General features: G+C 38.9%; 1 protein-coding gene across 1 annotated transcript in view; it reads left to right on the top strand.

Moving 5' to 3' along the window:
• LOC130145190 (metabotropic glutamate receptor 5) overlaps window positions 1-14331 on the top strand; it is a 156139-nt gene that overhangs the window by 120726 nt on the left and 21082 nt on the right. Inside the window, exon 6 of the mRNA XM_056329765.1 lies at window positions 2794-3733. Coding sequence (XP_056185740.1) covers window positions 2794-3733 — 940 coding nt within the window. The remainder of the gene's footprint in view (window positions 1-2793; window positions 3734-14331) is intronic.

The raw sequence follows: 14331 nt of genomic DNA, 5'->3' as shown, positions 1-14331 counted from the left end.
AGAAGTGGAAAGGTGCTTTGTGGAGTCCCACACAGTAAGTCATTGAAGCCACTGAGAGTCAAGTCAGTTTGCAGAAGTGAAAGCCATCCAAGTAGCCCTAGAGACTGCTGAATGAGAAAAGTGGCCTGTGCTCTATCTCTGTACCGACTCCTGGATGGTGGCTAATGCCCTCTGGGGGTGGCTACAGGAGTGGAAGAGGACCAACTGCCATTGCAGGGGTAAACCCATCTGGGCTGCTGCATTGTGGGAGGACATGACTGCCCAGGTAGAAAACATAGCTCTAAAGGTACATCATGTAGACACTCACATGCCCAAAAACAACGCCACTGAAGAACATAGAAACAATGAACGGGTAGACAAGACTGTCAAAAATGAAATTGATCAAGTGGATCTGTACTGGGAGCATAAGGGTGAGAGATCTGTAGCTCAATGGGCACACAAAACGTTCAAACATCTAGGAAGAGATGCAAAATACAGATGGCCTCATGATCAAGGGGTGGACCTGATCATGGAGGCCATCACACAGGTCACTCACGAACGTGAAACATGCTGCAATCAAGCAAGCCACACAAGTAAAGTCTCCCTGGAACAGAGGGCGGTGGCTGGGTTTTCAGTGTGGTGAGGTATGGCAAATTGACTGTATTGGACCACTGCCACAAACACGCCAAGGCAAGCGCCACAATCTTACCATGGTGTAAACAACTACAGGTTGACTAGAAACATACCCTGTAAACCATGGCACTGCCCAAAACACCCCCTTAGGCCTTGAAAGGCAAATTTTGTGGTGACATGGTACCCTAGAAAGAATTGAATCATGCAATTGGACCCCTTTCTGAAATAGCCTCATTAACTCCTGGGCAAAGGACCATGGCATTGAGTGGGTGTAGCACCCGCTATTGCCCAAAAGCCTCTGGAAATGTCGAGAGATATAATGGATATATGTTGGTACCCCACAACTGAACATACTGCTTCTCCTGTCCTGAGCACCCATTTTAAGAGATGGTACATGTCATAGCCTATTCTGTGAACATTTAGAGGAGTGAAGGAAGCCCAAGGATAGTAATATCTGTGTGTTAAAGGACAGGGGATAGTTGTTAATGAGAATGTATAAATCTGTATGTTGCCTATGAAGATGGTTTAAGTTATGTAGTTTAAGTGTTGGTAAGAAGCGATTTCGGTAATGAGAATGAGATGGTTAGAAGATAGATACAGAGAGAGAGAGAGAGAGAGAGAGAGAGAGATAGTAAATTATGTGGGACCTGAACATGATGAAAATGGTATGGAATAAGGGGTGGAGATTCTATTGGGTCTCGCTGAGATGGAGTTAATTTTCCCCACATCAGCCCTCGTAGTGCTGTGCTTTGTGTTGGAAGCTAGAAAGGTGGTGATAACACACCAGTGTTCTGGCTACTGCTGAGCAGCATTTGCACAGCATCAAGGCTGTCTCTCCAACCTTCCCCTGTTACAAGCAGGCTGGGTGTGGGCAAGATCATGGGAGGGGACATAGCTAGGACAGCTGACCCACACTGACCAAAGGGATATTCCATATCATATGACATCTGCTCAGCAATAAAAGCTAAGAGAAAGGAGAAGGAGGGAAGGACATTCTTTTATTAATGATATTTGCCTCCTGGAGCAACCACTAAGCATACTGAAGCCCTGCTTCCCAGGAAGTGGCTGATGGGAATTAGAGAATAAATCTTTTGTTCTCCTTTGCTTCTGCACATGGCCTTTGCTTTTGCTTTGTTAATTGCCTTCATTTTGATTCAAGAGTTTTTCCATCTTTTTTTCTCTCTGCCCTGTGCTGCTGAGGAGGGGATTGATAGAGTGTCTTGGTGGGCACCTGGTGTTCAACCAGGCTCAACCCACCACACCTATCCAGGCTTTACAGTGCAAAAGGAAAGGAGGGATAGAGGAGGGATGTGAGCAACAAGTTTTCTGCCAGCTTTTCCTTCTGGCCATTAATCTGCACAGTGGGGAATGTAAAGGTTGACTTCCTGTGACCTGTGTATATAGAATAGCTTATTAAAACTTATACAGAGACTGAAAAACAAGTGTCCTTATATGAGTTGCACTGCTAATTCAGCTTTGACACTAATTTATTTAATTCAGTTTGATTTCATGAGTTAGATGATGTTTTAATTCCTCAGAAGTCTCAAAAGCATGAATGACAGAGAAGTGAGCAGGATGTGCCATCCCAAATTACCTATTATCTGCAACTCTGATCCCAGAAAATTTTTGTTAGAAAAAAGGTAGCATTTCTGAGGCAGAAGCACTCTCCTTTTCTTGACAGCTAGAATCTGTAAGATTCTTTCCCATAATCATTAAACAAGTTGCAATATCCTTCATAATGTACAATATAATTAGTAGGATTGATGTCTGGTCCTTTAAGTGCATATAATATGCAGACAAGCCTGAAGCATTTTGCACTAAGGTAATGCAAATTGATTTTAAAATTTGTTCATAAATTACTATGCTTAAAAAAAATTAACAGGAAAATTTCACTGTGAGAGATGACTTGTCTTAATCAGCTTGGCCATTTTTCTAGTCATCATGTTATATTCCAGATAAAGTATATTACTGAAATAAGTAGTCACTGAAATGTATTTATTGTGACATTATATTAACAATCTTAGCCTACACTTATTATAATGGCACCTTCCTGAGAGATAAAAAGAAGAGAAATACCAGGAAAACCTGTAACTATATCATTGAAGATCTCACTCCTACATACTTGTTTACCTTCTCTTTTTCTGTTGTTTTTTGGTTGTGTTTTTTTTTTTTTTCCTGTAGGTTGTGACCTCATCCCAGTCCAGTATCTCAGATGGGGTGATCCTGAACCAATTGCAGCAGTTGTTTTTGCATGTCTGGGCCTGCTGGCCACCTTGTTTGTTACAGCTATATTCATAATGTACCGTGATACTCCAGTGGTCAAATCATCCAGCCGAGAACTTTGCTACATCATTCTAGCTGGCATCTGCTTGGGTTACTTGTGTACTTTCTGTCTCATCGCAAAACCTCAACAGATTTACTGTTATCTTCAACGAATTGGCATCGGCCTCTCCCCAGCTATGAGTTATTCTGCTCTAGTAACTAAAACCAATCGCATTGCAAGAATCCTGGCTGGAAGCAAGAAGAAGATTTGTACAAAGAAACCTAGGTTCATGAGTGCCTGCGCCCAACTGGTTATTGCATTTATCCTGATATGTATACAATTAGGCATAATTGTTGCTCTCTTTATAATGGAGCCACCAGATATAATGCATGATTATCCAAGCATCCGAGAGGTCTACCTGATTTGTAACACCACCAACTTGGGTGTTGTAACTCCCCTTGGATATAATGGATTATTAATTTTGAGTTGCACCTTTTATGCATTTAAGACAAGAAATGTCCCAGCTAATTTCAATGAAGCAAAGTATATCGCCTTTACAATGTATACCACCTGCATCATTTGGCTGGCTTTTGTGCCAATATATTTTGGAAGCAACTACAAGATAATCACCATGTGTTTCTCAGTAAGTCTGAGTGCCACGGTGGCACTCGGCTGCATGTTTGTGCCCAAGGTCTATATCATCCTTGCTAAGCCTGAAAGAAACGTACGCAGTGCATTTACCACATCAACCGTAGTCCGCATGCACGTAGGGGATGGAAAGTCATCTTCAGCCGCAAGCCGCTCGAGCAGCCTGGTGAACCTATGGAAAAGAAGGGGATCGTCTGGTGAAACCCTTAGGTAAAGTTTCCTAATGTGGGAGTGTGGGGAAGAAATTATGGTCTTCTAAGAGTTACGAATAGCGGAAGGACAAAGGGAAATAGGTTTGTTTCCTTTGCCTCTGCACTGGGAGAGGAATTAATCCTCTCTCCCACCTTTGTAACAGTTTGGGGTTTGATTTAGTTAAAACGCTTGTGCAGAAACAGGGGACAGAGCAATGGGCAAACAATTACAAGGCTGGAAGTACTGGCTGTGTCAACTGTAGACTTATTATAAGGAGGGAAACTAGATCTTAGGAGGGAAAAAAAACCCACAAAAGAATGAGAATTATAACTCATTGCTTTGTCCTGAATGCACCCATTTACAGTCTCTTCCCCTTAAATGAATTGCATAGTGTCTGTATTTTGCCTCTAGTCACAACAGTAAGACAACAGGGTTGCTACTAGTGCTACATAAACTAGGCGGAGTAATAAACACAAGTGATATCATGAGCAGCCACTCTCAGGCATCTGAAGATCTGTTTCATATGACTCTTCTGTTACACCTTTTATCTCCTATTCCCTTGACTTTCCTTTCTTGCACTATCTCTTCCTGTTTCTTTGTTTTTATCCTCATCTATCTTCTCTTCTTCACTTTTCTTGATACCTTTTGCTGTGTTCATTCCCCTAACTCCACCAAATTCAGATGCTCACAGGCCCTGCTTTTGCTACCCTCCCTGTCACTAAACAAATGCTCCCCTGTGAGATATTTTGGTTTCTTCCCAAAGAATTATTTTAATCCAGTGATCATGAAGACAACTTGTATGTTCATTGTAAAAAAATTACAGTAAGTGAAAGAGAAAGGAGAGCTGTGGAGTACAATAGTGTTCTACTTCATAGACAGAGTGTATAGAATTGCACCCAGCCCAGCAGTGCATTTTCATCTTTTGATCCCTTTCACCTTTGATACGAGTGCTATGGGGATGATTTGGGTTATTTAACTTCTGGCATAAACAAAGAATGCTGCCTGTATGAAAGTGCAGAGAAATGGGTTTGTCATTCCTCAGCTATGTGTGTCTAGCCTGGAAGTGACTAGTAGCCAGATTTTCCTCCTCACTGAAACACACATGGATCTTAGGATTGATAATACAAATATTTCCTGACATGCCATTGTTCACACTGTAATTGGCATGGAACGAGGACAATTTATACTTGCATCTTCGCGTGAACCACAGTTTAGACTTGAGGGAGGGTATTGCTAGTAATACCTGCAGGACAGATTATGCCGAAGTGATGATTTGTTTCTGTCAGTTTATCACTAATGCTTCTTTTTCAGTGACTTTGAATTGGTACAGAAATGACCAGTCTTATAAGAATTTTATACCTATGTTCAGTTAAGGTGGTATCTTCCAGTTTCTTTCCAGGTGCAGAGTAGGATGCTATTTTAAAATAATAAATCCTTTATCAGCTTAAGTGATGGTTACCTGCAATGACCTTTTCTACAGCCTCTGTCTGTATGCCTGAATGACCTGAGGTGTTCAGGTTAGAAGCCCTACAACAACTTCTGGGCCTGCTAAAAGAAGCATTCTTCATAACGTGTCCTTAATAGGAGGGCATTCCTCCTCTTTGAGATGATTATTATTTTCCCTCACTTTTGCTGCAGAGCTTATTTGCCATCTCACAGCCTTTTTACTCAACAAGATGAAGTTGTAGATGACGGGAAGATCTTGGGTTTGGCATTCATTAAGGCCCGGTTTTGAAAGATATTGCTCTAAATCTTTGTTTTGTTCTGAAAAGTAAGGAGTGTACCCTGCTACTAAATACCCTAAAAGACAAGGTGTATTCTCTTCTTTTTGAGGACTCCGTTTCCATTTCTTTATATACCTCAATGTGTAGATAACACCTGCAGTAGAGAGTTATTAGCAGAATGTAATAAATAGATCATCATCAACAATGACTTCTTTTTCAATAGCACTGTCTTGGAAATGTCTTCAATCCTGAAACACATTGAGAGTGCCTAGTATGTGTGTGTAGGAATGAGAAAGGCAGCTCAAAGCTGATATATTGGCTTATTTCCCTAGATATAAAGAACTATAACATTTCATTTGAAATTTGGAGGAAAAATTTCTATGTCATCAGCAGTGTTCGTCAACACATAAAACCGCAACAAAAGACACTCCTAATCCATGTGTCTGATTCCTCAGCTGGCTAAACTGTGCCAGTGCCAGTGAGTTCAGCAGTGCTCAGTCAGTGGGTGCCTGAAGGGTCTGGGGATCCAAGGGCAAATTGGTTCCATCAGTCATGGGAAATTCTCTCTAATCAATGCCTATTTAGTTGCATGAAAGAAAACAAAAAGGAGTCCTGATATGGGCTGAGTAAATGTAAAATGCTGCTCAGGACTTCACCTATGTCTGATACCATCTCCAAAAAAGAACAGGAAACCACTGTCAGCTTCAGTTCTGCTTACTGTAGAGCATAAACAAACAAAGCCTGACCATTTTAGTTAATATTCAAACATTTATTTAATAAAATCTTTTTGTACACAGTAATATGTTTCAAGGTATTACTCAGTACAATGCTCAAAAAACTTGTTTGCATACTTACTCAAGTAAACACTGAAGTACTCAGAATCACAGAAAATATGCACTAGAGCTACATGGCATTATTTAAATAGCTCAGAGGGGTTTTATTTAAAAGAGAGTGAGTCACTGTTGAATTTAAAGAAACATGCTATTTAAGTCACCAGTGTATAGAAGGGCCCCTATCATTAGCATTTTGCTTCTTGACACTAATTTATAGCACAGTGTAGTATTGCATCAAATCATTGTCAAACAGATAATGCCAATTCTCCATTCAGAGCTTTCACATCAGCTGCAAAATGACAGATAACAAGACTGCTTTTGCCTAAATAAAGCAATGCATCTGTTAGAGTCCTAAATGACTTTTTGCATGGGGTGTTCTTCAATGAAGAGAACACAGGCAAGCTGTGGATATGTGTTGGAATGAATCTTCACGTACTGAAATATGTAGAAAGAGAAAGTAAAACTATTCATTACCTAGTGAAATGAAAACCTTTTCAAGTAGGCTATTGTGATTCAGCAGTATTCGCCAAAACATATTCTATCCTCATTTAGATAGGGATATATTTTAATGGGGCTAACAAACCAGACATTATCAGAAGTGACTCCACAAAGAAGAAGGCTGAATACTACATAGCTGGAGTCAAAGCCACACAACCTGTGTAGAGAGGCATACAGACCTTCTGCTTCCAGGTACCTTACCAGTTAATTTCATAGCAACTTGGAAGGCCATAAATAAATTGAGCAAATCTTGCCTTAAGGTTCCAGGAATATGCTACTCAGCCCTTTTGCTGTCCAGAAGAGTCCAAAATACAAGACTAATTTATCCTCTCCTCGTTTTCAAATAAAACCGTATCCCAGGTAAAGTAAAGACTGTATATTTCTGCTACAAGAGCTACCACTATGATATTTCTAGCCAGGACTGCACACCAAAAGGTCTCAGTCATGATGCTACCTTCACCAGGCAGACGGAGCAGATGTTCCAAAGTTTCTCATGCCTTTTAGTATCTTAGCCCTGGATTCCACACAGTAATTTAACCACTGTAGGTGTTTATCTCCTCTGGAACATGTCTTTAATTGGCCCAGACTACACATGCCCCATTTTCCAAGCTTACATATACCAACCCTTTGAACACAGGCATCTCCCTCCAACTAATTGTAGAAAAGAGCAACCTGGCATCCTTCTATAGATCAAGCTGTGACCTGGACACAAACAGCAGAGCTGTTCAGGCGGTGAGGTGGGAATTGCTGAAAGAAGAGTGAGGTCAGAAAACACCATTGCAATCCCAAGGTAAGGCTCTCTGCCTGGAGATTTGAGGCTTAGTTCATATGCATCCCCCTTTGTTTATTTTTGCAGTAACAGTGAGAGGTAGAAGAAAGGAATTAGGCAGCTAAAGTGTTTTTTAACTGCCAGTTGGCCGTTCTCCCTGTGATGATGTAGGACTCATTTAGGTGTCTTGTACCACATTTGCAAAAGGCTGCAAGCCACAAGTACACTCCTGAAACTATGCAAGACAGATCATCATCTTCTAAATGAGTTAGGATCACTGAAGATAACTATTCATAACTATTCTAAAGGACTGAGCAGTACTTTCAATGTTACCCAGGCAGGTAGATATGATCACTGAACAGGAAAGAATCATCACCAGCATAGTCAGATAATGTTAGCCATATTCAAGATGCATTGGATGTTTTTGGTACTGCACATAATTCCTCCATAAAAATGTGAACAATACTAGACAACAGAAAAAAGATGCATATTGATTTCTGCATGTTATCGTAGACACTCATCCACAGCAACTCACAAATCTCACTGAGATTAAAGCTTAATAGCCCAGTGTGACAGTGATGCTTTATTCCACCTGGACTTACCTCATGATGCAGTAATTCCTAAAGATTTAAACATAAACTGTGGCTGTAAAAACAAATGAAGTACTAATTTGTTTTTTAATGTATTATCTTGTCCTCTTAAGAAGGTTGTTTATCACTGTGTGATTGCAGAACTGAGCATTGCTGTGTATACGTCTGCTGAAGTGATAGGACTGACAGCTTTCATTCAGGAGTGGAGAACCTTGCTTTAGTGAAGCACAAAAATTAGCATAAATCATTACTATTTTGTTTTATCTTATTCAAGTTAGACAAGGGTGCTCCCACATCCACCTAAGAATCTGCTGCCATTCAGGAGCCTTTTTTTCTCCCTCTCAAGTGTTACACGGGTACAGCAATAGCAGCTTGAGGGACCAAGTGCCTGCCTTGCACAGGCATCAGAAAAAGCATTCAGGTGTCCAGGCTCATGTGCCATTAACTGTCATTCCTTGTCTCCTATGAGGAAAACATGATAAGCAAGGTAGAAAAGTAGACTTTTCCACTGGACTGGATTCAGCCCCGGACCACCAGTGGCTACAATTAGTGTTTACATCAGACAGTCCCAAACTGTGCTATAATGAAATATTTTGGAAGCAGGTGTCTACCATCACCCTGTGGGCTTTGTTTTATGCAAGGAACACCTGGTTTCTCCTCTTATCTGTTCTCTTTCCCTCTTATGACTGACTATATCTGTTTCATTACAATTCAAACAGGAGCTATCTTGATCCACAAAATAAGAAAACTATGCTTGGAACAGCCTAGAAACTGCCATTCATGGTTTTAAAATATTGCAGTCTAAATATTATATCATACATCAGTACATCATATCTCAGCATCAAAATCTTGAGGTTAGTTTTTTCAGAAGCCTGAATTGAAATTTCTCCAAAGAAACCACTTGGGTTTTTTCCCCCCTTGGGAAATTTTTCAAATATTCCTTCTAATTCTGAATCTAATTGAAATTAATTTAAAACACTGAAGAAAGAAGTGAACCAAAAATTTCAGGCTTGAATTAACTTGAGCAGTCTTAACTCTTACACCTTCTTCAACATCTGACTACTGCTATGCTGCATTATTAAGGAAGCCCTGGGAAATCTTTGAGTTTCCAGACAAATGGGAATCCCCATTAAAATTAACCTCTGCCACTGTTACACTTACCAAGCCAAGGGGCTCCAAGAAGCAACCCATGCAATTCCTGTTGCCCAGATATCAGTTCTTGGCTGATTGCAAGCCACATCCATAAATAAGTGGATAGACCTGAAGCCATGGCCATCAAGCTGTGATCAAATCTTTTTAGAATGTGTCTGTGCATTATCAGCATGAGGATTTCAGATGTAAATGTGAGAGAATCAAATTCCCTGTGCCTCAGGAAGATAAGTTGCCTGAGAGACAAAAAGGGCTGTTATATGACATGGAACTTTCAGATCTGAAAGAATACGGAGTACAAGAAAATCTGGGGGAGTTTTGTGGAAAGCTGAAGCTGGCTTACATTCCTCCATGTGTGTGCACACCCATTGAGAAAGATACTGATCGTGAGTTTCTGCCACAGCGTGTTCTATTGGGACACATTTCTTATAGTACAAGTGCCAATTTTGTCTTCATTTATATGCAGCTTGAACAATTTCTTTGACACATTTTGAATGATGATAAAAGTACACTGCACTTCTCTTCCAAACTAATTTGTAAAAATTTTTACTTACCGAAAAACTTTTTACTTACCAGATGTTGTCAGGGTATTGGCTACAGGTTCATACTCACCATTTTCCCAGTCAAAGGGCTGAGATACCCTTGGTGATCTGATTTGTCACACGGTACACTAAGATTAACACTCTATCAGGTCCATTGTCTGGCAAGACAGGGGAAAAAACAACTTTCCCAGTCCATAGGATAACAGCCACAGGCTTCATGAAAATCGTTGGTTCTGCAGTTTATGCAGGTAGTTGCACTGGTTTATGCATAGCAGTGTGAAACCGAATCTAGAAGAGGTTGTAACCTCAGGATACAGAGCTCAGGACTGGTGGATCACCTCTCATATGGAGTTATATCAGCAGCCTGTCAGTTATGCCGACTCGGATTGCTCTCCTCCTGGAGCCTGGTGGAGCCATTCTGCTTTGTATAAAATAAACACTGATTGGAAAAGGCAGAAAGTTATTTTCTAGTCTGGTGAAAAGAGCAATTATTTTTAATGGCAGAGGAGAGATTCCAGCTTGGGTCTCTTGGACCCCACAAGTGCCCCATCCATCAGGCTTTTATATTAGCTTTACACTAAAAGACCTTTACAATTCTGGTTTTATTTCACTGGCCAAAAAAAAAAAACAACCAAACCCAAACCAACAAACAAACAATAACAAAAAAACCCCAAACACTAAAAAAAGGGTATCATTCATTATTTGATACCTTGATGTTTTGTAGGACAGAAAAATAATGTATTGGTGACTTTTTATTTTTTAAATAAACCCTTGTGTGTATGGGGATCTAATCAGGTGATAATCGAAGACTGTGAATAGGGAGAACTAATATTTGAGAAGTTATATTATAGAAATGACCAGCACCATCCTTGAACTGTAGCAGTGGCCAGCTTTTAGCCATTGCTTACCTCAGTGCAATAAATCCCAGTGGAAGGTGAAAAGTGAAAGTGCTGCACAAAAGAGGACCAGAGATTACTGTAAGGCAAAAGATGCCACTGAGAAATCATCATGTACCAAAAAATAAGGTAATTTCTACAGATGCTGTTTAAGGGGACCATTGATGACAAATTGCATGTGAGTGCTTAGATGGCTTTGTATTGTGAGATGATGGCAAAACAGTGAGGGTTAAGCTTCTTACACGACACAATGTCATTAAAGCAGGTAACAATTTACACAAAGTGAAGGTTTGGCTCAGTGGGTATTGCTCTTACGTAAAAAAACGAAACCTAGTCACAGTGATACAAAAAAAAATTATTTGTTTGCCTTGTAGCCTTGTGAAAAAGGAATTTTGATGTATGCAGGAAAAAAAACATTTGACTCTTCAGGGGAAGTCATTATCCTTTTGACTGATTAGTCTGCATTTATTAATGAATCAGTTCCCAAATGGATCATTTGGAGCTATTTTAATCTAATATGCTACAAAAATTTAGATTGAGAGATTACTGAATGGTTTGAGTCCTTCAGTTTTCCCTAAATAATTTAGTCTTGGTGTCTTTTTGGACAAGCTTGATACTGTGATTAATTAAACTTCAACTATTATGAAATGACTGAAGAATATTTTATGAAACTCAGTGAAAGTTATTAGGTCTGGAAGATTTTGATAAATTGCTGCTAAAACATTCCATCTGTATAATGAATTTATATTCTTGAATGCCCTGATTACAATGATTTCTAATTTCTATACAGAACTAGTGGTGGTGTTCTGAGTTTTCCCCTCAACTTAAATTTAATTAAAGTACTGATTGACTGATACAAATTGTTTGGCTGCATTAAGTGAGCATATGTATTCAAGCCTAATTTTTTGAATTATTTATATTATTAAGACAGCACCTCCACCATTTTGAACCACATATCAAAGCTGAACTGTGCAAATTAAATTATGCTGTAAGCGGTTCCCTGCTTACTGTTACACAAATACGCTCTAGATTGCAAATGCAGCCTTGCTAGTGTACTACAAAAAAAAAAAAAAAAAGAAATGGAAGGAGCAGTGAAGATGGGACCCAGGAGTTTGGTTTATTTTTTAGGGGAAGAAAGAGCTGAGAAAGATTTTTCTATTTTGTAACAGCCATGTCTACCTCTTTTACCTTTTTTTGCCATCTTCAAGCCTGTCTCCCAAAATTTTGGTGACAAATAAATGTCACCATATACTATATCAATGCTGTCCTTATCGTTCATGCTGAAGAGCACCGACAAGCCATGCAGATGGCATCATGCCCATCAGTATGCATGATGCAGATCCTCTTGCCAGCTACCATCTGACCCGAGCACACGTTTATCTACCAAAGGAACTTCTGGATCTTTCCAGAGCAAACTTTGATATAAACGGGCATTGGAATTAATTTGATAAACAGACAATTAGGACACCCTCCTTCCAAGGTCCAAACAAGATATAAGCTAGTCTGCCACTGTTGGAAATACCTGTAGGAATGATAAAGAATGGTATTTGTCCTTGAATACTGCAAGTTAGTGTGAGCTGGGAGAAGAGCTGGAATTTCAGCTGACTTAGAACTGCATTTGGTTATAGATTTTTTTAATAACTGTAGCTGAAATTCAAAGCAGGTGTCTGTTAAAATATATAAACACAAAACTCCTTTAATTTGCTATAGTTTCAATTATAACATTATATATTGCTGTGATTATCCAGTTTGCTGCCAGTTGATGACTTATTACACAATTACACATTGCTAGAAAAAAAACGAAGTAATTTTACAGTTCACTATCCAGTAATGAGGTAGGAGAAAAAGAAAGATTAAAAATCTAATAAACACTAAAGATGCAAAACATCAGAAAACAAAACAGAGTTAATATATTAAATATACAGCATAGCATAACAGATCTTGAGTAATAAAAAACATTAGAAAAGAGAAACTTCTTTCTCCTAAGTCAGCAAAATTGAAAAATGTCATGTTAAACTAGATGCCAAGGTAAGGCACTGCAAAGTAGGCCCCCATCCATCCATTTCCCAAACCTAGATAAGTTTCTAATATTTAAAATACTTCAGAGGAAATGAGATTTAGCTTCCCTTTTCAACACAATGAAGGAAATAGTGAATTAATTAATGGCACCTTCCTATGGCATGTCTAGTTCTGCAAACCCAAAGCAGAGGGGACAGCTCAGCATGGGGAGTAGAATGGGTAGAACAAGAAGTACTATGTGAATGAGACCCTATTGTACAAAAATCCTATACAATGTTTTGTCCAATATTTCAGAAATACCCTTTCTGGAAGAAGGTAAATAAACATATTGGTAATATTTTGCTATCAGTCTGATCTTCCCTTGAGCCAGTATAATGTTTTGTATATCATTCCATCAAAAATATCATTTTAATTCACCAGCTGCAATTACATATGATTGCTTAATTAGAATAAGCTGTAAAAAAAAGATGCACTTGAAAAAAAATAAATTGTGAGTTTGGCTTTAAAGTAATTTTGCTTGTTGAAATTGAGCTATTGAGCAAACAATGTTTATATGCTGACTTTTTTAAAAGGAACAAAAAGTGCCATGCTTGATAATATATAATTTATTTTAGCCATTATATAAATGGGAAAATGTCACACAATAATTTGAAACCTCTTTAAAAATATTCAGTGCAATATGATAAAATGTCAAGATGGCATGATCAGTCTCACGGACTTGATTTTCAAGAGCACAGTATGTTTGTATTTCAAAGCAACCCCTACAATAACAACACCAAATATTTTTCATATTTAATTCTTTAACATTTATGTAGAATTCTTCACACACATATTGTCTTACCTAGTCTAAAGGCCAGCCTTAACTCTGCTGCTATGAAATGCAAGTTCTTCATCATTCCTTAACCACAAGACCAAGTAATATTGCGGGTGAAAAATACTACTTGCACATAAGATCTGACAATTAAAAAATATAACTGAGTCCGGAAAGGCAGATGAACTGTCCAAGTTCCAGGCATAAGCACATTGCAAAGACTCTAACAATGATGGAAAGACAATATTTCATCAATACACTGTAAAGCTTTCTGAATTCCCTCTCCTCTCTTAATTTCACTGTCCAGGGCTTTGAAAAAGTCTTGCTTCAGGTTTATTTCAAAATGGCCAAAAAGAGAGGTTTAGGGTTGAAATTATAGTTTTTACCTACTTTGATTATTGTTAAGTTGTGGGAAAGAGCTTGATTCAGAGTTTTAGACAGCTAATACTATTTTCAGTATCACAGACCAAAAACTGCAATCCCATCAATTAAGAAGCATCTTAGGAATTAATCACTGCAATGCTGAAATTAAGTCCCCAATATATAATTACCCATTGCCCTACAATGAGATTTGGCTGTATAATCACTCTCCTCTTAAGTGTTTCTGTGGAAACATTACTTTTTCCACCCTTGCCAGGTAGTTTCATCAGGACATTACTCCTGTGTTGATTAGAGCTACTCTGTTCCTCTGGGGTTAACAGTGCCAAGCACATACTTGGTGCTCATTAATTAATAACTTTTCTGCATGTCAGTAGAAGATTGCATTTGAAATATGGATCGATGAC

The sequence above is a fragment of the Falco biarmicus genome, chromosome 2 (genome assembly GCF_023638135.1).
Source record: "Falco biarmicus isolate bFalBia1 chromosome 2, bFalBia1.pri, whole genome shotgun sequence".
Lineage (NCBI taxonomy): Eukaryota > Metazoa > Chordata > Aves > Falconiformes > Falconidae > Falco > Falco biarmicus.
This window is presented reverse-complemented; position numbering and strand designations above follow the sequence as displayed.